Source organism: Grampus griseus (genome assembly GCF_964374135.1).
Source record: "Grampus griseus genome assembly, chromosome: 1".
Lineage (NCBI taxonomy): Eukaryota > Metazoa > Chordata > Mammalia > Artiodactyla > Delphinidae > Grampus > Grampus griseus.
The window spans coordinates 60,126,321-60,149,823 of record NC_139017.1 but is presented as its reverse complement, the minus strand read 5'-3'; the positions used below and the strand labels follow the sequence as shown (position 1 = coordinate 60,149,823).

General features: G+C 36.8%; 1 protein-coding gene across 2 annotated transcripts in view; it reads right to left on the bottom strand.

Moving 5' to 3' along the window:
- Nucleotides 1-23,503, bottom strand: part of RASAL2 (RAS protein activator like 2) — a gene marked incomplete at its 5' end in the record, with an annotated part of 384,612 nt that overhangs the window by 146,609 nt on the left and 214,500 nt on the right. The window contains one exon of one of the 2 annotated variants that reach the window (XM_082663872.1): nt 1,520-1,625. The exons of the other annotated variant lie outside the window; for it this stretch is intronic. Coding sequence (XP_082519998.1) covers nt 1,520-1,532 — 13 coding nt within the window. Of the gene's footprint in view, nt 1-1,519; nt 1,626-23,503 lie in introns of those variants that run through there. 2 annotated transcript variants of the gene reach the window in all.

Here is a 23,503-nt window from a genome sequence, read left to right as displayed (position 1 = left end):
TATTTAGCTCACTAGAATAGTGTGGTCTCTTTCAACCCCACAATGGTCTCCAGAAAAATGGAAAGGGCAGCAACCTTTTTAGGGACTAAATGAAAATGTATGAAGACAGATGTTCACTGTCTGTTGTCACTCTCAAGATCCTCCACTTAAGTTACCCTCTAACACATAATTCATGAGGTGAAGTAACAGAGGACCCTTATAAATGGAGGAAACAGAGCTGGACCTTGGATAAGGAAGCAACTGGTTCAAACAGTTGGATAATTTTAAAATGTTATCTTACATTAAAAAATATAAATATAGAGAAGGCAGTGAATATGGGATGATGTTTTGCTTCCAGTAAATAGATACAAGTTACCCCAAACAGCTTTACTAACTTAAATTATACAGTTGCTAAGTCCCAAAGTCTTTAAAAGAAATTAAAATCAATTTGAATTTTAATTTCATATACAGATATTCAGAACATGCCACAGCTATGTAATTGTTTATATAAAAGCAACATTCAAACTACAGTTATTTTCCTTAACTGAAAGCTATTTTTCTGATAAATATTTTGTTATATATTTTTGGTTTTGAACAAGAATATATCAATATTGATGACATCCATCCCCCAATATTTCCTTCCCATAAGATTTCAATCTAGGTTTATGATGCATTTGGTCTTTAGGCAATAATTCATGGTACCTGAGCCAGCAGATACGGTATGGATAAAGTATAAAGCATAAATGTATTGATAGTTGGTACCATGAAAAAACCAGTAAACTGCAGATCATGAGACCTGGATTTTCTTTTCAATTCTGTTGTAATGCTGTGATCTTGAGCAAGCACCAACTCCCTTAGACCTCAATGTTCTCATTGAAAATGGAGAGAGTGGACTGCAGTAGACATCTCTCAAGTCTCTTTCAGATTTAACTTTCAATGAGCTAATTAAAGTTTCTAACTTGTCATCTATTGGCAGAGGATATTAAAAGCCTGCTTGGGCAAAAAACCCCACAAAAAACAAAAAATAAGCAAAGTTCTCATTGTCTATGGATCCAACCTGTTGAGCTTTCCGAATTAAACAGATTTACTACACGCTACTGAGATTCAAGCACGGTTGTTACAATATTATTAATGGTCAATATATTTTGTCTCCCTCAGAGAGAAATGGGCTGTATCCATTCCCAGGTATCTTAATATTTCATAAAGAATCCGGGGAAGATACAGAATAAGAAATCCACTTCAAATTATTAAAAGAACAAGTAAATGTTGCAGTGTTAGTATTTTGCTATGATCATTACACCTTTAATTTATCTGAGTTTCTCAGAAGGCTATTCTTGAGCTGGATTTTGTACTGGATGTTGACAGCCTCCACACAGTATTCCTGTGAACTCACAGTAATGAAAAACAACCTATTTTTTAAAGCCAATAAGCACAAAAGTAAACAGTCAATCCATTTGTGTAATTTTGAAAAAGCACACATTCCCTTTAAATATGTACGAACTTTCAATTTCTGTCTCAGACAGACTCTAGGAACTCTTACCTGGGGTCTGCATTCCGTGAAGTTTCTGGGTGTTGCTAACATGATCCTTCCGGCATGCCAGTCAAAACACTTTCTATACCGTATGGTCACCGTGCTTGCTCACTTGCGCTCTCTCTCTCTCTCTCCACTTTTTTTTTTTTTTTTTTGCTCTCGCTCTGTGCCTCAGACAGATTGGAATGTAGAAAAGCCAGAGCCAACGCCAGTCAAACTCCATCCCCCCCCACACCCCTCCCCGCCCAGTTCTTTTGCTAGAGAGTACTGAACAATGGCTATCCTTCCTGCTCAGAGCGCCTCTCTTTCACAGCACTGGATGCAGGAGGCAACCTAGTTCAGGAGAAGCAATGCGATTTACCAAGCGAGGTAATTCATTTCTTCTGTCCCAAGGGTGGATGAGTACATCTGTGTGTTTTAAGAAGTGATTCATTTTTTTTTAAGCAATCTACTTCAAAATCTGTCCTATTTTAGGGATAGAAAAATAAAACAAATTTCAGAGATTCTTATTTTGAGTGTTATTGTGCTGAATTAAAACATAAACTTTTCTAAGTACAAAACCCAGGGAAATATCTTACAGCTGATGTATATATAGAAGTGTGTTAACACAAATATTGTTATCTTAAAGTCACTCAGTGTGTCACCTTATCGCAATAGAAATATTTTAAATTCAGAAAAGAAAATTTTTATTTCTCGAAATCTTTCAGGTCTTAAGCTAGAACTTCACTTTAAAAATAAAGAATAATTAAAAATTAATTCTATAAACAGAATGGCTCCTAACTGATTAGTCAACTAGTTGTGATGAAACTATAGATAATATCACTATTCTCAGTCATTATTTTGGGTTTGTTTTCAAATCTGACGTATTTCTAGGGTTTGTTTTTTTCTACATTCCAAAAAAGGAAGGCAGGTCAATGATGTAATCTTCATTATTGGTATGGTGACCTAACACATTCTGCAGCTGCTCGTTTGCTGAGGTTAGCATGTCAGCATTGAGCAATTAAAAAATTCACTGTTTGAATCACTGAGCAGATTCTACCTGCCACTTCAGACAGTAGAACAGGACAGACATGAGAAGAGCCAGGTTTCAATCTTTTATCTACCGTTTAACAAACAGCTGACGGAAATAAGTATACTCTATCTCTATTTATGTATTTATATATATGTATTATATATCTCTCTCATATACTATCTAGATATACATTTACACACAGATATATTTGTATATGTACACATACATACATATGTGTGATGAGTGTGAATGTATGTATCTTTCACCCTTTTTTCCCTCCACTTTTTCTCTCCAAGTCTCAATGATTCACATTTAAAGTCTCCTTTAATTCCATCATAATTTGGTTTTCGTTATCTGCTTTCATTTTCTTTCAAGGATCATAATACTCTAACATTGCATTTTCCTCTGCCTTTACTTTGAGTTTTCTATTTCTACTTCAGAAGAACTATTCCTATAAATCCTATTGCTACTCAAGTAAGAGTCATAGAGGGGGAAAAGACATAAACAAAAAGTTATACAGAAAAGAACAAACTAAGGATCTGACCATGAAGACTTACAGACCACAGACTCCCACCCTGCCCTATATGAAACAAAACACAAACAACCCCTACCCTCTTCTCACTCAGGTGAGCCTTAAGCTTTATCATTATTTGTCTCATTTATAATTAACCCTAAAATAGTGCAAGGTATACCAAAATTATTTTTACTTATTATTCCTCAAAATATTTATAAAAAATAAGTCATGGGGCTTCCCTGGTGGTGTAGTAGTTGAGAGTCCGCCTGCCGATGCAGGGGACACGGGTTCGTGCCCCAGTCCGGGAAGATCCCACATGCCGCGGAGCGGCTGGGCCCGTGAGCCATGGCCGCTGAGCCTGCACGTCCGGAGCCTGTGCTCCGCAACGGGAGAGGCCACAGCAGTGAGAGGCCCGTGTACCGCAAAAAACAAACAAACAAAAAAAGTCATGATTTCCATCATTCTATCCAAGAGTCAGAGTCTAAGTTAGAGTCTAAGCAGTGAGTCTAAATTATCAGGGAAAGAGATTTCAGCTCAATAAAAGGAAGTCAGAGCCATTGCAAGGCGCTTTCCGAAGGGGCTGCCTACTACAAGAGGTAGTGACGCCCTAACTCTTCCCACATGGGTTGGCAGCCCATCTGATGAATAACTGTAGTGCAGCAGCTTTCAAACTATGCTACTGAACTCGTGTTCTGATGATAAAAAAGAATAATAGCAATCTTCCGTGACATGACAGAGAAAGTTCATGTATACGATTTTCTCAAGTGTGATTTTTTTTCTTTTTAAATATATTTTAAAATGTTAGAATCTGTTGCTGTTAATTAACCTTAAAGATGCCTGGAATAGTTCCAAATTCAGATCGATAATGACATTTTCAGATATTTGAAGGTGAATTATAACAATAATTTATTGTGTTCTGCAAAAAGCACTTTCACTACCTAGAGTTCTGATACTTGAGTAAATCTGAGAAGCACTGTTGAGGAAACAATTTTTCATATACCCAAATATGATGTTATTCCATTAGTCAACACTGTTCAAAGGATATTATACACCATATTTTATTAATTTCTATACTAAATCTTTTCACAAGTATGCATTCCTATTTATAATCCCGTTTTATGCCTTCTAGCCTTGATGTTGCTGCTTCTCTATCTAGAAGTTCCTTCCTTGCCTGGTCTGCCTGTCATACTCTTATTTACCCTTCAAAACCCAGATTTAAAATTATATTCTTAGTGTGGTTTACCTTATTTCCTACCAGAGTTGATTACATTCTCCTCTGTATTTTTTTTTTTTACTCTCCACTATTTTTTTTTCTTTATAGCCTTCATCATTCTCTAACATTATACTATGTACTGATGTTTAATGTCTCTTTTCCCCACCAGAACATGAGGTAGATGAGGGAGGGGCTTTGTCTTGTTTTCAGCTTATTGCTAGAGCCTAGAACAGTGCCTGGCTTAATAGGTACTTAATCAGTGATGCCTGGATGGAGAGATGGATGGATGGATGAAAAAATATACTTCAATTGCCAAACCTTTGTAAGTACTTACACTGAGGAGTGCTTTAGAATAACTTGAGGACAGGGACCATAGCATATCCATTTTCTGATGCCACAGCCTAGCACTGTATATGTACATGCGGTGAAACAAGAATATAAAGGAATTTGTCTCAGGTTTGTGCGATTTCAAGTTAACTAATTGAAGCCAATCGAATTATATACGAAGGGAAAATAGTCATTTCATCATTTACCCAATTAGGACCTACTTATAATAGGTGAAATCCTGATCCCTAGACGTTGCTTCTTGGAATAATTTTTAATGTCTCTGAACCCACAGCCATGTGTTGTGCTGCCTTGATCATAGAAATGCAGCTTTTGAGGTAGACACTGAAGAGACTGATAAAATCTTAAACTACGACACTAAGAAGGAGTTCTCTAAGAAGCTGGAGAAGCACGAGTAAATGGCTCACACTCCAGCCATGAGCTCAAGTTACAAAGTAACTGAAATCCATGTCCATGCAGAAAATCCCTCATGGGTTAGAAGAGACTCATAGAGTCTGAAGGCATTTTGAAATGATATATTGGATCACATAACTAGAAAGCTCAATTCAGCACCCAGCATATTCATTTTGGTTAGATGAGGGCACTTGAGCCATTTTATTTTTGCAAATGGTCACTATGTTGTCAATATCTGGTTTCACATTTCTCCTCTATACAGAGAGTTGGATAGGGTTGTCTTGACTAATCCATCTTATGCAGTCATGATCCAGCACTGTACTTACTAAATGGTTCTACTAGGTTGAACTACGTGAAAATGCCATTTTTGTAAGTCAAAAATAGTCGAATATCAGCAATGATCAAATGAATAATAAGAAAGATTCAAACACTGAATGAAGGGCTGGAGTAGATAATTTTAAATGTCTCTTCTGGTTCTGGAATTCCATATTATAATTCAAACATAAATAAGAACATCAATCAAATTTAAAGATTGGTCACCACCCTGTCAAACTATGGTCCTATTATAACTTAACACAGCACTCTGTTCTTGTCCTTCTTGGAACTTATATAATGTTTGCCACATAATAAATGCTTAATAAATATCTGCTAAATAAACAAATAGCTTGAAAACAGGTATAAATGGACTACCGAAGGCTGTCTCTATGTGAGTTTTCAAGTTCAGTGTCAACGAATATTGGTTTTGTTTCTAAAAGGCTAGGATATTTTTTTCTAGTTATGAATCAAACAGTATGTTTTGTGAACTTGGAAGAATATGGATAGTACATTTTCTCCCTACCCCTTACAAAAGCAATTATGGAATTCTGACTTTGGTACAGGTATAGAAGTCAATGTAACAGCCATTAAGAAACCCTAAAACTATAGATGCATGATTTTCTGAAAATCAAAGGGCACACACAAAAAAGCTAGCTGCATATAATTAAAAGTTACTTGCACATCTACTTTCTTATCAAACAAATTAACAAATGAGCAAACAAACAAAAAATCCTGGTAATACATGTCATCTCCTCCTCCAAGCAGATACACATATTGATAGCAGTCAAACTGAGGTGTACACCAGTCTGTACGTGTGCTCCCTCTTCTGAACAGCAGATGATCAGAGACACAGCTTCTTCTAACCATAAACACAGTTTCTGTTAATGTCTCCCCATAAACCAGACTGACATTCTGATGCTGTGGCCTTCCTACTGCATTCTTTTCAGAGTTCATATTAGAAAAGGAAACCATTGTTTATAACTAGAATGACAAACACTAAAGTCACCCACTTATTCAGAAATGCCACTGAAATTCTAATTTTTATTCCATTTTATTTCTATATGATGGGACCACAAGGCATGCTTCTCTTCTGATAAAAAGGCATTATAAAGACCGAAGGATCTGTTAGTCATATGGTTAGCAAAGTACTCAGAGTGTTTAGAAAAGGCACATGCCAGACAAGTGACAATTTTGATGGCCACACAACGTTTTTACAACTTCTGGCTAGGCATTAGAGCTTTGCCTTGCTTTTCCAGCTAAGATGATTTAGTAGACTGCACTTGGTTACCTGAAATGGCCATTGGTCAGGAGAAAGCATTACAAAGAGCAGACAAAATCACACATCAGTCACCCTTCTCAATACTCAGGCTGTCATATGAATAGGACCGTACTTCAAAGAAAAATAAGTAAAACCTTTGTGGAAAAATCCAGGCAAATCTTTTTCTAGTTTTATTTCAGTGTATGAGTAATAATATACTACAGAAACAAAAGGAACACTTCTATTTCTATGAAAAAATCATTAATAAACAGTAAGAAGCAACTAAAAGCTTTCTGGGATAGGGTTGGATATTAATGGATATCTCAATGTGTTCACAGAGCCAAGGACATGCCTGTGACACTGGCCCTCCTCATTTAAAAGAAGAGCTTAAACTGAACTTTAATAAAGCCTTCAAAAACTCATTTTCTTCAGTGGCTTTAAAATACATATATAACTATCTGCACCGCTTGGCTTGTTGATTTCCTGTTAAGCTAATCTGCTGTCACAATTGAAGTACTATTAGTCCACCTTTCCCATATAATGCAGATAACACTTCAGTTTCAGTAAAAATATGTCATTAGGCATTTATTTTTGCCTTAGTTTTAAAGAATATTTGCAAGTGTGGGCTACTGTTTCCATAAGTCTACTTATAAAAAGCAAAGATGTTATGGTACAGTCATCTTTGGCATACCACTGATACAACAACATATATATGTACTATATAATTGAAAACACTAGTGCATACGGCAGGTAAAGTCCACTTCACTCAATTTCCATTACTCTCTTACAACTAACTAAAGCAAGCTAAAATCTAGTAGAACTCCAAGAGATAAATCATGAAGCAAAGAGGACATCAAAATGGACAACAGACACATGAAAAGATGCTCAACATCACTAGTCATCAGGGAAATGCAGATCAAAACCGCAATAAGATATTATCACCTCACACCCGTCAGAATGGTTTTCATCTAAAAGACAAGGGACAACAGGTGCTGGTAAGGATGTGGTGAAAAGGGAACCCTCATACACTACTGATGGGAATATAAATTGATCCAATACTATGGAAAATAATATGGATGTTCCTCAAAAAATTAAAAATAGATCTACCATACAATCCAGCAATTCCACTACTGGGTATATACCCAAAGGAAATGAAAACAGTATTTTAAAGAGATATATGCACTCCCATGTTTACTGCAGCATTATTCACAATATCCAAGATACGGAAACAACCTTAAATGCCCATCAACAGAAGAGTGGGTAAAAAAGATACAATTTATATACCGATGAAATATTATTCAGCTATGAGATAGGAGGATAGCCTGCCATTTGTGACAACATGCATGGACCTTGAACACATTATGCTAAGTGAGGTAAGTCAGACAGAGAAAGACAAATATGGTATGACATTACTCATATATGAAATCTAAAATGTCAAACTCAAAACAAGTCAGACAGTAAAATGGTGCTTACCAGGGGATGGGTTTGGGGGGACAAAACTGATGTTGTTTAAGGGTATAGACTTGCAGTGGATAGTAAATAGGCCATAGAGATCTAATGCACAATGTAATAACTACAGACAACAAAATTATATTACAATTAGGTAATGTGAAAATAGCATTACAACGGTAATCATATTACAATATATAAATGTATCAAAGTAACATGTTGTACACCTTAAATTCATATAATGTTACGTGTCAAATATATTTGATTTTTTAAAAGATGGTTCTGATTATTTTTTTAACATCTTTATTGGAGTATAATTGCTTCACAATGGTGTGTTAGTTTCTGCTTCATAACAAAGTGAATCAGTTATACATATACATATGTTCCCATATCTCTTCCCTCTTTGATTATTTTTTAATAGAAAAATCCATTCCCCAAAGGAAAATTGAAATTATTAAGCAAGGGGAAAATTAATGTGTGGTACTTCTAGTCATTACTTCTGAACCATTAGGATGGTGATAGTAATAAAAATTAGACCCTTTTATTCAATTATATTCTAGGCTCCAAGAGTGCATCTCTGTTCCACTTTATGATACTAGTGTTATAACATTTTCATTTCAAATATTACATTTTGAAATACATACATGTTTCCCCTATTTTTTTGAAAAGGGTTATTTTTGAAAGTTCCTATGTAATGATATGAGATTTTTTCTTATTTTAAAAGGTGAGATGAATGATCCGCCAATCTGTTAAAGTCAAGTGTAAAACACTATGGACATGAAAAATAACTCCATAAATATTCAGTTTCAGAAAATATCAGTAAATATGAAAAATAACTTTCAAGAGGTTAAACTTCCTTCTAAATTTCTGCACATACAGTATAAAAAAATTCTTTATAGTTACTGAATAAAGTTCTACATAATAAGAAATAAATTAGACAGTCTTCCAGAAAAGGCAAAAGCAATGGTACAAAAGGTACAGAATTATGAGACAAGGCACATAGTCAATTCCAAACCAGCAATCCTACAAAGAAAGCACCATGTAGTTCAGCAACAAAAATACTGCATTCAAGGATTGATTTACCATTTGCTTTAATAACAAATTTTTCGATCCGTCACAACGGATAACGTATTTTCTCTCCGCAATAGAATATGGCATCTAACTTTATTATTGCTGAAGCTAAAAACCAATGAAAAACTTGAAAATCATCTATGAGAGATTTGTTTCAGTGATAGGAGTGATGTAACCCCAATAAAAAACAAAAATTTGGGTTTTAACATATTCAAGAATTATGATTATGTGCCTGTACTATTCTTTAACATACCTTCAATAATGGTTACTATTAACAGATAAATCTGCCCCAGGATATAATAAAGTTAGAGCGCCTATGGCTTGGGTTTATGAACTAATTTAAAACTAAATAATGTACTTAACATGCTGGTCTTAAAATGTCATATTGATAGAAAACAAAAATAAGTGAAAAACAGCTATATTTAGGGGGAGTCTAATACTTCAGTGATATTTTATAAGTGACAAAAACTGAGAGATAAAAGAGGGGTTAATGAATTTGCTAAGGAAATAGTCATTGGTGACTAAGGGCAGAATCACACTCCCACTATTAGATCTCTCAAGAGGCCATCCAGAGAAATAAGAACAGGGATATTTGTGTATGGGAAATGGAAATATCCCTTTCCCCTTCATGTCAGGAAATAAATACAATGGTTTCTATCTCATTGGCAAGAGAAAGATCACAACACTGCTTTTAAGGATATAGTTTTGTCCTTTGTCCTTTGTTCTAGGCTTGAATTTGTAAAATGTGATTATTATGGATCATGGTTTACCCTGTACCGTCAGCTTTTGCATGATTAAAATGATCTCCTATAAAACATTCAAAATTTCCTAAGGTTTTCATGATACATATTTTAAATTCTATGTCACATGAAATTAAAAAGAATATGATGAACTGGAAAATGCTGAAAATATATTGTGCATCCTTGTTCACTGTTTAATTAGGCTCAATATTTATTGAGGGCTATTAAGTGCCAAACATGTTCTTGGTAGAGAAGTTCTCTAAATGATGCATGAAGTTGCATCTTTAAGTAAACAGAATTTCATTCATCACAGTTTTTCCTAAGATTGCCAATAGCAACAAGAAACCTATATATTTTGTTTTCATATTTTCAAATAAATGACTACACATTATTTTCCACTAAGTGATGGTAAAACAGACAACTCTGCTAATAAATTTATTTTTTTAACGGTATAAGGAGATAACCGTTGACAGCATCATAGGACTCGGGAGTACTCATCCTCTTTTTTTTTTAGAAGAGATTTTTTTAAAATTAATTAATTAATATTTGGCTACGTTGGGTCTTCGTTGCTGTGCGCAGGCTTTCTCTAGTTGCGGTGAGCGGGGGGCTACTCTTTGTTGTGGTGTGCAGGCTTCTCACTGCGGTCGCTTCTCTTGTTGCGGAGCATGGGCTCTAGGTGCGCGGGCTCCAGTAGTTGCGGCACGTGGGCTTCAGTAGTTGTGGCTCATGGGCTCTAGAGTGCAGGCTCAGTAGTTGTGGCACATGGGCTTAGTTGCTCCGCAGCATGTGGGATCTTCCTGGACCAGGGCTTGAACCTGTGTCCCCTGCATTGGTATGCGGATTCTTAAGCACTGCGTCACCAGGGAAGTCCTAAGAACTCAGCCTCTTTTGCTCACCACTCTAAGGTGAGCAGCAGAAAGAGCATAGAAGTTCAGAGGACTAACTGTAGGTGAGATTACCAGGTTCAAATACCAGCTGTGCCATTTACTACTTACAGAGTCTTGGAAAAGCCCTGCCTTGGTTTCATTAAATATTAAAAAAGTAAACAAACAGAGATAATAATAGTACCTAGCTCATAAAGTAAGTAACTATTTGCGAAGTGCTTGGAACAATTCCTGGCACAAACCACTATGTAAGCATTTGTTGAATAAAATAAAATAAAAATAGTATTCTGTGTGTTTGGGGGAGGGAGGCTGTAAAAAGGAGGGGGGTGGGAATGAGAACAGTTTTTATCATTCATCCCTGATTTGACATGGCATTCTTTCCCTCAAAAAGCTCACCTTCTTGTGATAAATATCTTTATGGATTTCTTCATTTACCAGGACTCACAAGCTATCATCACCTTGGATTCTCTAAATGGTTCTTTTCCTTCCATTTATAAAAATGTTTAATTCTTTTACCAGAGATCACTTTTAATGTGTTCATTACATGGTCTAGAGTACATCCCCCTGCAACTACAATCATGTGAAGAAGTCTGTAACTTTGTCAAAAAAGAATTACTCTTACCAAGACTATTAGATATAAGACACTACATATACCCTATACTGTAATAGTAGATGCCTCGATAAGAAAATGCTGACATTATAAATTACCCAAGGAGAGGTACAAATGAAATGTTCTGTGAAATAATTTCTCAGTAGGTATGTAGGATAGTAGCTTACAGAACTTTGGGCATATATTTCAAGCAGCAACAGTAAAACAAACTAACACATCACTTATGTTCCTCATATTATGGGCTAATATTAGCTCAATCTTCTGGACTTACTCAATGAAATAATTTTGAGAAAAGATTGTGCAGGGTTTACTAGTCACCTGATAGTAATGCTGTAATAAAGTGGAACTGAAATAAACTGGTGCCTTCACTTTAGCAGTCAACAACATTTATACTTTTCCTTCCACAAATGACTCTGATAACTTAAGGCAATTTAGTCAACAATATTATCAACCAAGATTTATTGAATGTATAATAAATACTGATCTAAATACTGCTGGAGATAGATTTCCCTGTCCAGTTGATAGTAAGAAGTACATCCAAAGTGGTTAAAGGGCATTAAATTTCGTCAAATTAATTGTTTGCTGTGTACTTCATTTCTGATTACATATTTACTATCTGTGACTGTTTTTTAATGAAAGGAGTTGTTCTCATGAAAAATCTGGCATCTAGAATGTTTGTCATAATCTATTAAACTATGCATAATTTGTACTTAAAGTCTGAAATTTCAGTACCCTACTTAAAAACTAGTTGGATTTTAAATGTGTTCATACATCGATTGTATGGAACTCAAGATTTCTTTTCTTACAGAAAATACAGCAAAACTGGCAGAGGGAAAGAAACAAACATTTAATGAGCACCCAGTATGTGCCAGCATTCTTCTGGGGAACTTAATTTTAACATGTTATTTTTCACAACCCTGTAAAGTAGTAACTATCATGCTGATTTTACACATTCAGAAGGTTGTTTCCTTAAATTACACATTACTTTATTAAGTAATATATGTACACTGTGGGAAAAATCTCAACTATACTTAAAATCAAATAGGCTAATAAAAAAACAGCAACCCCATAATCCACCCCATCAAAGGCATTCCTTCTTTTAATTTTTAGCCTTGTCTTTTGGTATTTATCTCAACATTTCTAAATAAAACCTAGTGGTATAAGAATATTATTTAGATATGTTGAGATTAAATTGAGAAGGCCCTAAAAGCCTTCTATCCTCTTACCTCAGTTTGGACTGGACACTCTCTCAGCCAGCTACATGGCTGCCATCCCGGGACATCCCTTCACCAGTATTCTGGGGATTCCCTTTGTCTTCTTCTTGTCCTTTTCGATTTACCCCTTCTGTTACTTGACAGATCATTTAGCTTGGAATACAATTTCAGTTTAGAGTCATGATCGCTTGGAACTTTAATAGCACTACTCCATGGTCTTAGCCTCTAACATTGCTGTCAAGAACTCAGATGCCACTCTTATTCGAATGCTGTATAGCATATTTTTGTTTCTGTTTTAAATCCCTGAAAACTTTTAGGAGGTTCTCCTTATCTCAGATGTTCTGAAATTTCCTGAAGATGTGCTTTGAAATAGGTCTTTATTTACGTTGCTGAGCACTTAACAGCTTCATTTAACCTGGAAACTCATAACCTTCAGTTCTTGGAATTTTTCCTTCAGATCTTGACCAAATGTCCCTTAAACAGTGAGATTTTCCCTGGTCATCTCATATAGAATAATGTTCCTCTGCCTTCTTGCCCACCCACAGTACTTTCTAGATCCTGTACCCCACCTCAATTTTCCCCCACTGCATTCATCATCACTATATGACATAACGTAGAGCTGTCTATCTTTGTCAGTCTACTTCTACCAGAATGTAAGCTCCATGAAGGCAGGGGCTTTGGTCTGCACTGCTGACTGTTTTGAATGCTTTATTCACATAGGCCAGAACAGTGTGCAGCACATAACAGAAATTTTAAAAATATATATGATTAATGAAAGGATTATCTGCATAAGGAAAGGTAATTTGCTAAGTCAGTCACTCTGTAGGGCTTTGAATCGGGAACAAAATCTTGGGAAGAGAGAAAAGACAGACAAGGTCTCACAGCCATTTGTCAGTAATTTAAGTCATTTAAAAATAAGAAATAGCCAATCAGTAATTGCGATTTGTACAAAGGGATGGGGAAGCACCATAATAAACTGGATTTTGAGTCATACATATTTGGGTTTGAATTTTGGTTCTGCCATTCACTTGGCATCAGTATTCTTGTCTATAAAATGAGGATAATAACAGCGTCTGTTTCACAGGACTACTGCCAGGAGTAGATGACAGAATGCATAGCCAGTCCTTAGCATGGTCACTATTTATTTATTATTATTATTTTTTTTTTTTGCGGTACGCGGGCCTCTCACTGTTGTGGCCTCTCCCGTTGCGGAGCACAGGCTCCAGACATGCAGGCTCAGCGGCCATGGCTCACGGGCCCAGCTGCTCCGCGGCATGTGGGATCTTCCCGGACCGGGGCACGAACCCGTGTCCCCTGCATCGGCAGGCGGACTCTCAACCACTGCGCCACCAGGGATGCCCAGCACGGTCACTATTTCGTCATCATTGTGTCTATCTGGCCACACTTGTTTCTTCATATTCATAACTATTCTTTATTTTTATTCTAAAAATATAAAGAGATAAAACTGATAGAGCAATCAGTGATACTAAGAAACAGGAAGAATCAGAGATTCACATTTAAAATAGCCAGTTCATGGTATTGTATCCAAAAAACATGATAGGAGGTGAGATAAAGTCTACACAGCATACTTATTCAAGAATTTATTGAATTTATCAAAAACAAAAACAAAAAAAGCAAACAACCCTATTGCAGCAGTCTGCAACCCAGAAGAGGGCCCTTAGCAGACATCAAATCTGTTTGCTGTTTAAACCACCCAGTCTATGGTATCCTATTATAGCAGCAGGAACTAAGACAAGTACTATGTAAGAATGTATTATTTAGGCATAAATACAACAGAGCAGTTAAATTCATTTCTAAGTTTGGGAAAGCTTATGGAAATTTTAGTATAATTCTAATTTATTAACCATAGAAACACATTTAGTTATAAAAGCTCATCTTTATCAATAACCCTATGCTATATCACTGACATTAAACATTATTAGAAGAGGCCACATTTTCTCCTCATTCCTATTTTGCATGTGGTTTCTTTTTTGGAAGGCTTACCTACCACAGTGGAACTTTCTAGCTTTGAGCAGCTACTCCAAGGCTATTTTTATCTAATTGTTTTGTGCACTGCTGATGATACTCTGTTTTTAAATATATTTTTCTCTCTCTTGCTGTCAGTCACTCCCAATGTATTATTTCACAGGCTCCCTCCCTAGCTCATCTGGTTCCTAATACACACATCTGAATACTTCCCTACAGTTCCTACTTTTAGAAATTACAAAAGGTTTGTTTAAATGTTTTTGACTCTTTGATGGCACAACTTTGATTAAAGGAAAAGGAAAAAAACCCAAAGGGCTCTAAGATATAAAAAAATGAACTGACATAAAATAATAACCTTTATTACCAGTTCTCTTTCTACTTCAGTCTCTTCCACTTCCTTCCTATCCCAAGAATTCATCTTCTTTTTACTTTTTTCTACCTTGAATTTTTCCTGTTATTCTCTACTCTGTAGTTAGAAATAACATGGCAAACACAGACAAAATAAAAATTATTTTGTAAGCAAAGGAAAAAAATGAAATGGATGGGAAGTTCCTGTTGTGATATATTAACTGTCAATTGAAATGGGAAAAAGTTAACGTGCAAATTTCTGAAGACAACAGGAAAGTAAATAGGCTGTACATTTCAGAGAAAAGAAAGTAGTCAGAACAATCCAGCAGACACAACAGCTTTATGAGAAACTTGGGAGCTTCCTTTCTTAAGTATTGTTACTATAGAAATTAGATGGCAGGGGAGTGCCAAGAGGGTCATAACAAAACACGCTTCATCCCTGGAGGCAGCTCCAGTCTGTTTTGGATACAAACTCAACTAGATTTTCCACCTCTCTGATTTACAAATCCTTCTGTTTGAAATATAAACTAAAAAGGCTTCAGTAAATAGCTGAGCCAAACCTGCTCCCTGCCCCCCCCCAAAAAAAAGAACAGGAGGAGGGGGTGGGAAGGTTTGGGGAGGTGGGGGGAAGGAGAGAGGAGAGGGAGACACTGCTGGTGCAAGTAAAGTAAGCAATGTTTAGATAATTTTGCTCAACTTATCTGAATCATATATTTTTTCTTTTTGGGAAAGTTTCCATAGCAGCCAAGAGCCTAGATCAAGTCTCAAAAATAAATCTCAAGATGCACTATAAACAACTCCACTCCCATCTTTCTACCTCAAGTTACATAACAGAATGGTGAATTATGACTGTACTTTAGAAGAAAGGAATTTGCCAAACTGTGCAAGTAAAAATGGAAAAAACAAATGAGTAAAGTCATGAGATACAGAGACAGGATGCTTCCTAAGATGCCATACCTGAAACTTCTTTATTGGGTTGGTTTAAACCTATCCAAGCAAAATGGGAAACATAAAATAAGAAACCTAACACTTCTATTATCTCACTGGTTCCATGAGTCAGAGAGAACTGAAGTTTGTCTCAAATCAAAATTTATGTTGTTGGTCATGCATTCTTCTTTCAAATCATAATAAACATCTCTTCAGATAAGGAAGCTGAGGCTGACGGTTAAAAATGATGAGAAGAGGGGATTTCCCTGGTGGTCCAGTGGTTAAGACTTCGCCTTCCAATGCAGGCAGTGTGGGTTCGATACCTGTTTGGGGAGCTAAGATCCCACAGGCCTTGGGGCCAAAAAACCGAAACATAAAACAGAAGCAATATTGTAACAAATTCAATAAAGACTTTAAAAATGGTCCACTTCAAGGGAGGGGGTATCTGTACGTGTATGGCTGATTCATTTTGTTGTCCAGTGGAGGCTAACACAACATTGTAAAGCAACCATGCCCCAATAAAAATTAATGTAAAAAAAAATGGTCCACATCACAAAAAAAAAAATCTTAAAAAAAAAAAAAATGATGAGAAGAAATGGAATTGGAATCCAGTTAGCGCAACTTCAAAGCTTGTGCCGTTTCCACTGCCTCACAACTGCCTCTGATAAACGCAATCCTTTCAGAGAGAATGGAGAGTTCCAGTCACAGGTATGAACTTTCTTTCCTAAAGCAGTAAGCTCCCTACCTGTGAGATAACTGCTAAATCTGCTCCTGTGATTTTGATAGACTAATTAATCTCTTAACCAAAACTCCAACAATAGCACACATGTGTATGCTATCAACCTGAAATGCAGCAGAAAGGATAAAAAGATCATTTTCTATTATTAAAAGAACATATTTTATCTTACCATTCTGTATAGGAACAAGAAAATATTTAATAAAAGCTATTTACTACCAACAAAATCTTTAAAAAAAAAAAAGCACAGATGCTGTGCTCACTAACACAACTATGGTTACAATATTAACCAGCAGCACAATCTAAGAGTTCAGATCTGACATTTGCAACCAGGTACACTCGACGCTATGATTTGTTAACTTGGACAATGGCGCATACCAACTTTGCATTTATCAGAACCAACAGTTGTGACTGTATAACTGTTTATAGTCCCTGTGGCCGCATAATGATACTAATTCTCTAATTTCGTTCCTAAAATATTTCTCTGAAGTGGATGTGGTTTTCCCTGCAGAGGATGGGGGTGGAGGGGAAATACTTCCCACACCTAAGATTACTTTTCACTTTGAAGTGCCTCACCTGAAAAAGTCAAGCAAAGGTTTCTCTAATGTGTCAGTCATTTGCTCAACAATCACTCACTCAACCTGCAACCATGCACAAAACAACCTGACTCACTCACTCAACCTGCAACCATGCACAAAACAACCTGCTAGTTGCCATGGCGACACCAAAATGAAGATAGTGTTGTCAACTAAGAGGTTCCAATCTAGTAAAGAAGATACACACCAACAACTTGTTAAAAGCGTAAGGACATACATTCATTATTAGAGGTAAAAAAGGAGCTGTTTATCAGAGATAAATGCTGTGAATTCGGATTAGTGGAATAAAAGGAAAAACTGCCAAGAGGTGATATCTAATTGGGCTTCAGGACAAATGGGACTATCATAGATGAGGGTGGTGGAGTGAGAGAACATAGCAAGATAATCCAGGCTGATGGCCCAATGTGAGCAGAAGCCCAGGTGTGAGAATGCCCGGGAAACCTGAAGCAGTTCTATGACCTGGACCCAGAATATCTGTGGTGGGTAAAGAAAGAGGAAGTTAGAGAGCTAAGTCTGGGTCAGAATTCAGAGGACCTGTAGTGTTATCGCAAATCTGGATTTCATCCTATAGATAATGGAGATCCGGCAAAAGTGTTTAAAGAAATAAAGTAATATGATTCAATAGTGATTTTAAGAAGATTAATGCCAAACAAGCAGTGAAAGGAGTAGCATGAAGGAAGAAGACAGAACCAAGAAGAGATAGATGGGTAGTTATTAAGACAACTAGGTAGAAACAAATGAGTAATGTAAGGTTAGAAGGACCAGAAGGATGGTGGTCATATTAACAGAAACAGCAATCACATAAGAACAACAGGCTGTGGGGAAAGGAGGGAATAAAGAAGGGAACTACACAAAGAGAATGGCTTCAGTTTTGAACATTCCAGTAGAGATGTTCAGATGACCAATTGGGAATTCAGGTCTGGAACTGAGAAATTAAAGCCAGAAATAGGGACTTAAAAGTTATTGGCACCAAGATGATATCTGGAAACATGAAAATAGGTGAAGTCATCTACAAAGAAAGGACAAAGCAAGCGAAGAAGGGTAAGGATAAGACCTTTAGATACCTGCACTTACAAAGAGGGAAATAGTCAAGAAGGTACAGCGAGGGAGAAACACAGCCAAGAGAAAAAAAGTTACAGGAGTCAAGAAAGGAGAGCTCTAAAGAGGGGAAGGAAGTCAACCATTACAAACTCTGAAGAGAGTTAGAAGGTGAAGAGGACAGCAGTTATGGAGCTTATCACAGCTCTGAGACTGCTAGAAATTTCAGTGGCAGATGAAATCAGATTTCAAGGTACAGAAAAATATGAGTAAACTGCTTTTTAGAAAAGGTTGATGAAGAACTGAACTAGTCCTAAAGTGTCCTAACTTATAGTCAGTTCTAGAACCAGATAATATACTAAAAATTAGAATGTGACAGTTACTGGAGAAGGATGTTAAGTGAATCAGTGAGAGAGCAGAACTAGGAATGACTCAAGTGTGCTATTTTGATTTTAACTTATCTAGCTTCTAAAATAGAGTAAATTTTATGAATTAAATACTTATAATAAAGTGGGAAGAAGCTGGCTTTAGTCATAAAAGCATTAATCTATGTTGCTTATCACCTCAAGTCTAAGAGGATATTACAACTAGTATTGAACAAGCATGGAAACTTGCTTTAGTTATTGTCATCATTTATTTGCTTAGATTTCTATGTCCTTATTGTCAATTTGATCCCAAATTCGTTTCCTGTTGTTTCAATTAATTCAGTTATATCAATTTGGTCTTCTTGGAGGCGTCTTCACGGCAGCCTTCTGACTGCTCCAGTCTGAACTGGCTGTCATCACTCTGTGGCTGCTACCGAGCTATGTAACCGGGTTCCCGCTGCACCCTCCGTCTCTCCCCTGAACTGGATCTCCTATCCTATATCCCACATCTTGCTCGTTCGTGGTTAACAATGTATCCCATTAGCCTCAGGAGAAATGATATGTAGGAGGTAATTTTTTTAACCTTGTATGTCTGAAAATGTCTTTATCTTATCCTCATGTGCAATTAATGACTTACAGCTAAATACAGAATTCTATATTGAAATAATCTTCCTTCAGAAGACTGAGGGCATTCCTCATTGTTTTCTAGCTTCTGAAACTGCTGATAGAAGTCTGAAGCCATTCTGATTTCTGATCCTTAGTTTGTAATCTGTTTTTCCTTTCTTTGGCAGTTTGTAAAAAGGCCTCTTTGTCATCAGAGACAAACTGAAATTTCCCGAAAATGTGCCTTGTCATAGGCACTTAGTAATTCCTTTCAATCTGGAACCTCATATCCTTCAGTTGTGGGAATTTTCTTAAATTATTTTGCTAGTGATTTCCTCCCCTTGTTTTTCTTTTTCTGGAACTCATTGTTTTGACTTCCTAAACTGATACTCTAATTATTTTATCTTTTTTTTCCTCTACTTCCTGGGATATTTCCTCATTGTCATCTTCCAACACTTCTATTGAGTTTTATTTCTGTTAAAATTTTTTTAATACACAGCAGCATTTTGGCTTTGTGTAACATTCAGTTCTTGTCTCACATATGTAATATTTTCTCTCTCTGAAGATAATCATAATTTTTTTTTTAAGTTTTCTATTCCCTGCATACCTCTGTTCCTCCAAGTTTCTTTTTCCTTTTGTTTTTATTTGTTTTGGATTTTTTCTTTCAAGCTAGAGGCTTTCCCTCTGATGACTACTAGCTTTGGGAATGTCAGTGTCCTTAGGTCTTTCCTCTTGGGCTGGTTAAATATCCCCATGGCACTGATCTCCTGCCTGGAGGGTAAAAGGCAAGTGAGGGAGACAGGTGGAGGGGTCTCATCATTCAGTATGCAGCTGTTCATTTTATTCCCTCGTATTTGGTAAAGTGCTCTGTGCTCTCAACTTTGCCTGGTGTAACCCAGTCCAGAGACCCTTGAGTTTTCTCCCCCACAGAATTAACCTACAGCCTTCCATTAGGGTAGAGATAGGGGCAGGAAGAGCAACGATTCAGTGGTCTGGGGGAGAGGAGAAGACTGAGGGATCTACTACTATGTGTTCCTGCTGCCATCGATTCCTGAGCTATTTGAAGATTCTGCGGTAAAAATCTGGTTGGTTCTTGGCTTTCTTCGTTGCTAGATTAAGATTTGGCTTTCTCAGGTCAGCTAGGACATTTACCACACTCCATTTGCTTTCCAGCTTTCAATTTATTATTATGTATTATTGTTTTTTGTGGTTGTTTTCTTCTTTGCCATTCTCCTTATCCTTGAAGGATCATGTCTTTAAAAGAATATCCCTTTACTATAGTTGTAGTGGGGTTTCTGCGAGGAATACAAATTATATGCTTATGTTCAATCCACCATTTTTCTCTTCAGAAGTCCAGGCTGAATCAAAAACCATTCCTGATGCCACTCATTACTATTCCCACCCAATTCTCCAACTACCATAGTGGTTTACTAAGGTTAATATTGCCTTAAGACTGGTCGAGAGAGGCCCCTCACCTGGGCATCACATTTTAGAGGGCTCTACTTGGTTGGTAGCACCAACCCCAACAGAGCTTGAATGTATCAGCCAGGATGTCCACATGCCTGTTTGTAGGGTCTCTCATGACATGGGACCAAATTTGAAAATTCTAGCCTGACGTTCCAGATTGTTATAAAAGTATATAGTCAAAGTTCAAGAACAGAATGTATTTTATTTAAGTTAAAAAAAAAGTCTGTTAGACTAACTTAAATATTAAGATATGATACAGTTTCTAAACTTAGCAAGTAGCTAGTCCACAGTTAAACACTGACTTCCTTCATGATCTCTCCTTCCCTATGTCTTCTGGATTTACAGCAACCCTGACAGTAGCCTATACAAATGACTTAACTGAATCAGAAAAGGAATTTTTTATTTAAGACACCCTACTGCCATCTGCCGGACATTTAAAAAAATAAGGACAAATCAACAATGAGAATTAGATGACATGTACCCCTAGTTGCTGGGCAACACATAATTTGCACCACCAGATGGGCAGCACTGCCTTGGAATCACCTTTCACAAAACTGAACTAATCTGTACTATTCCATGATGAGGGTGGGGAGGAAGATAAAAGAGCAAATCAGGAATCTAAACATCCTCTTATAACTTATAAGAGACTGTGGTCTGATACCTTGACTTAGAACCGATTTCCTCATTTAAGAAATGGTTTAGCTGTTAATCTAAATCTAGCTCATAAGAGTGAAATTTAAAAAATGGCTTTAGGACCAACAGGCTGGGAGCCACTGAATGAGGCAGGGCCTGGCAGCCTTCTGGGCTAAGAGCCAGCCCTACCTATCAACCCACCCATCGCTGTCAGCTCCAACACAACAGAAGGGCCCATGGAGCCCACACAGGGGACACCCCTAGAGTACATAGCTCTGGTGACCAGAGGGGAGTGTCCCGTTGGGCCTCATAGGATGTCTCCTACATAAGGCCACTTACCCAAAATTGGGAAATGTAACTGACCTACCTAATACAGAGAAAGAGAATTAGGCAAAACAAGGAGACAGAAGATGTTCCAAACAAAGGAACAAGACAAAAATCCCAGAAGAAAAACTAACCAAAGAAGACATAAGCGATCTAACCAATAAAGAGTTCAAGGTAATGATCATAAACATGCTCAATGAACTTGGGAGAAGAATGGATGAACACAGTGAAGTGTTTAACAAAGAGTTAGAAGATACAAAGAAGAACCAAACAGAGCTGAAGACTACAATAACTGAAATAAAAAATACACTAGAAGGAATCTAAAGTAGATTAGATGATACAGAGGAACAGCTCAGTGAACTGAACGACAGAGTACTGGAAATCACCCAAGCTGAACAAAAAAGAATAAAAAAAAATAAGGATAGTTTTTAAGATACCTCTGAGACAACATCAAGCATACTAACATTCACATTATAGGGGTACCAAAAGGAGAAGAAAGAGAGGGGGACAGAGAACCTATTTGAGGAAATAATAGCTGAAAACTTCCCTAACCTGGGAAAGGAAACAAATATCCAAGCCCAGGAAGCACAGAGAGTCCCAAACAAATGAACCCAAAGAGATCTACAACAAGACACATTATAATTAAAAGGGCAAAAATTAAAGGTAACAAGAGAATTTTAAAAGCAGCAAGAGAAAGCAACTAGTTATGTACAAAGGAACAACCACTAGACCAGTGGTCCCCAATCTTTTTGGCACTAGGGACTGGTTCTGTGGAAGACAATTTTTGCATGGATTGGGGGGTGGTAGTTCAGGTGGTAATGTGAGCAATGCAGGGGATGGTTCAGGTGGTAATGTGAGTGATGGGGAGCCATGGGGAGCAGCAGATGAAGCTTCGCTTGCTCGCCCACCGCTCACCTTCTGCTGGCAGCCCGGTTCCTAACAGGCCAGGACCGGTATCGGTCCGTGGCCTGGGGATTGGGGACCCCTGCATTACACTGACTTTTCAGCAAGAACTTTGCAGGCCAGAAGGGAGTGGCATGATATATTCAAAGTGATGGAAAAAAAACCCTACAACTAAGAATCCTCTACTTGGCAAGGTTATCATTCAGATTTAAAGGAGAGATAAAAGAGTTTTACAAAAAAGAAAAAGCCAAAAGAGTTCATCATCATTAAACTGGCCTTACAAAAAATGTTTCAAAGACTTTACTAAGGGGAAAAGAAAGAATGACAATTAGAAATACGAAAATTACAAAAGGAAAAATCTCATTTGTAAAGGCAAACATACAGTAAAGGTAGTAAATCAACCACTTACAAAGTTGGTAGGAAGGTTACAAGACCAAAGTAGTAAAATCATCTATATCTACAATAAGTAGTTAAGGGATAGACAAAACAAAAGATGTAAAATATGATGTCACAAACATTAAATGTCGGGCGGTAGTATTAAATGTAGGGTGGTTAAAATGTGTTTGAACTTAAGAGATCATCAACTTAATCTTCCTGCAGCATGAACAGGGGGCTATAAAATATGTCCCACCTCCTTTCATGCAAGATGCATCCTTCTGTTAAGGACCTTAACCCTCTATTTACTTTACCATGTTGCACCATGCGATGATTTTGCCCACCTTCACCATTTGACTGTTGGTAAAAAATTATATTTTACTCTTTTGCACAAAGTTTGAATCCTGTTTTATCTCTGATTATAATTAACACTCGTTTCTGCAAGTTTAGCAAAATGATGACAATTGATGAAGTTCTGTAATGGGCACATGGATGTGTATTGCACTATTCAACTTTGTGTCTGAAAATTCTCATAATAAAAAAATAAAAAAAAAGAGAGACCATCAACTTAAAATAATCACATATAGACAGGTTGTTACATATGAACTTCATGGTAACTACAAACCAAAAATATATAATAGATACACACCAAAAGGAGAGAAAGGAATCCAAAC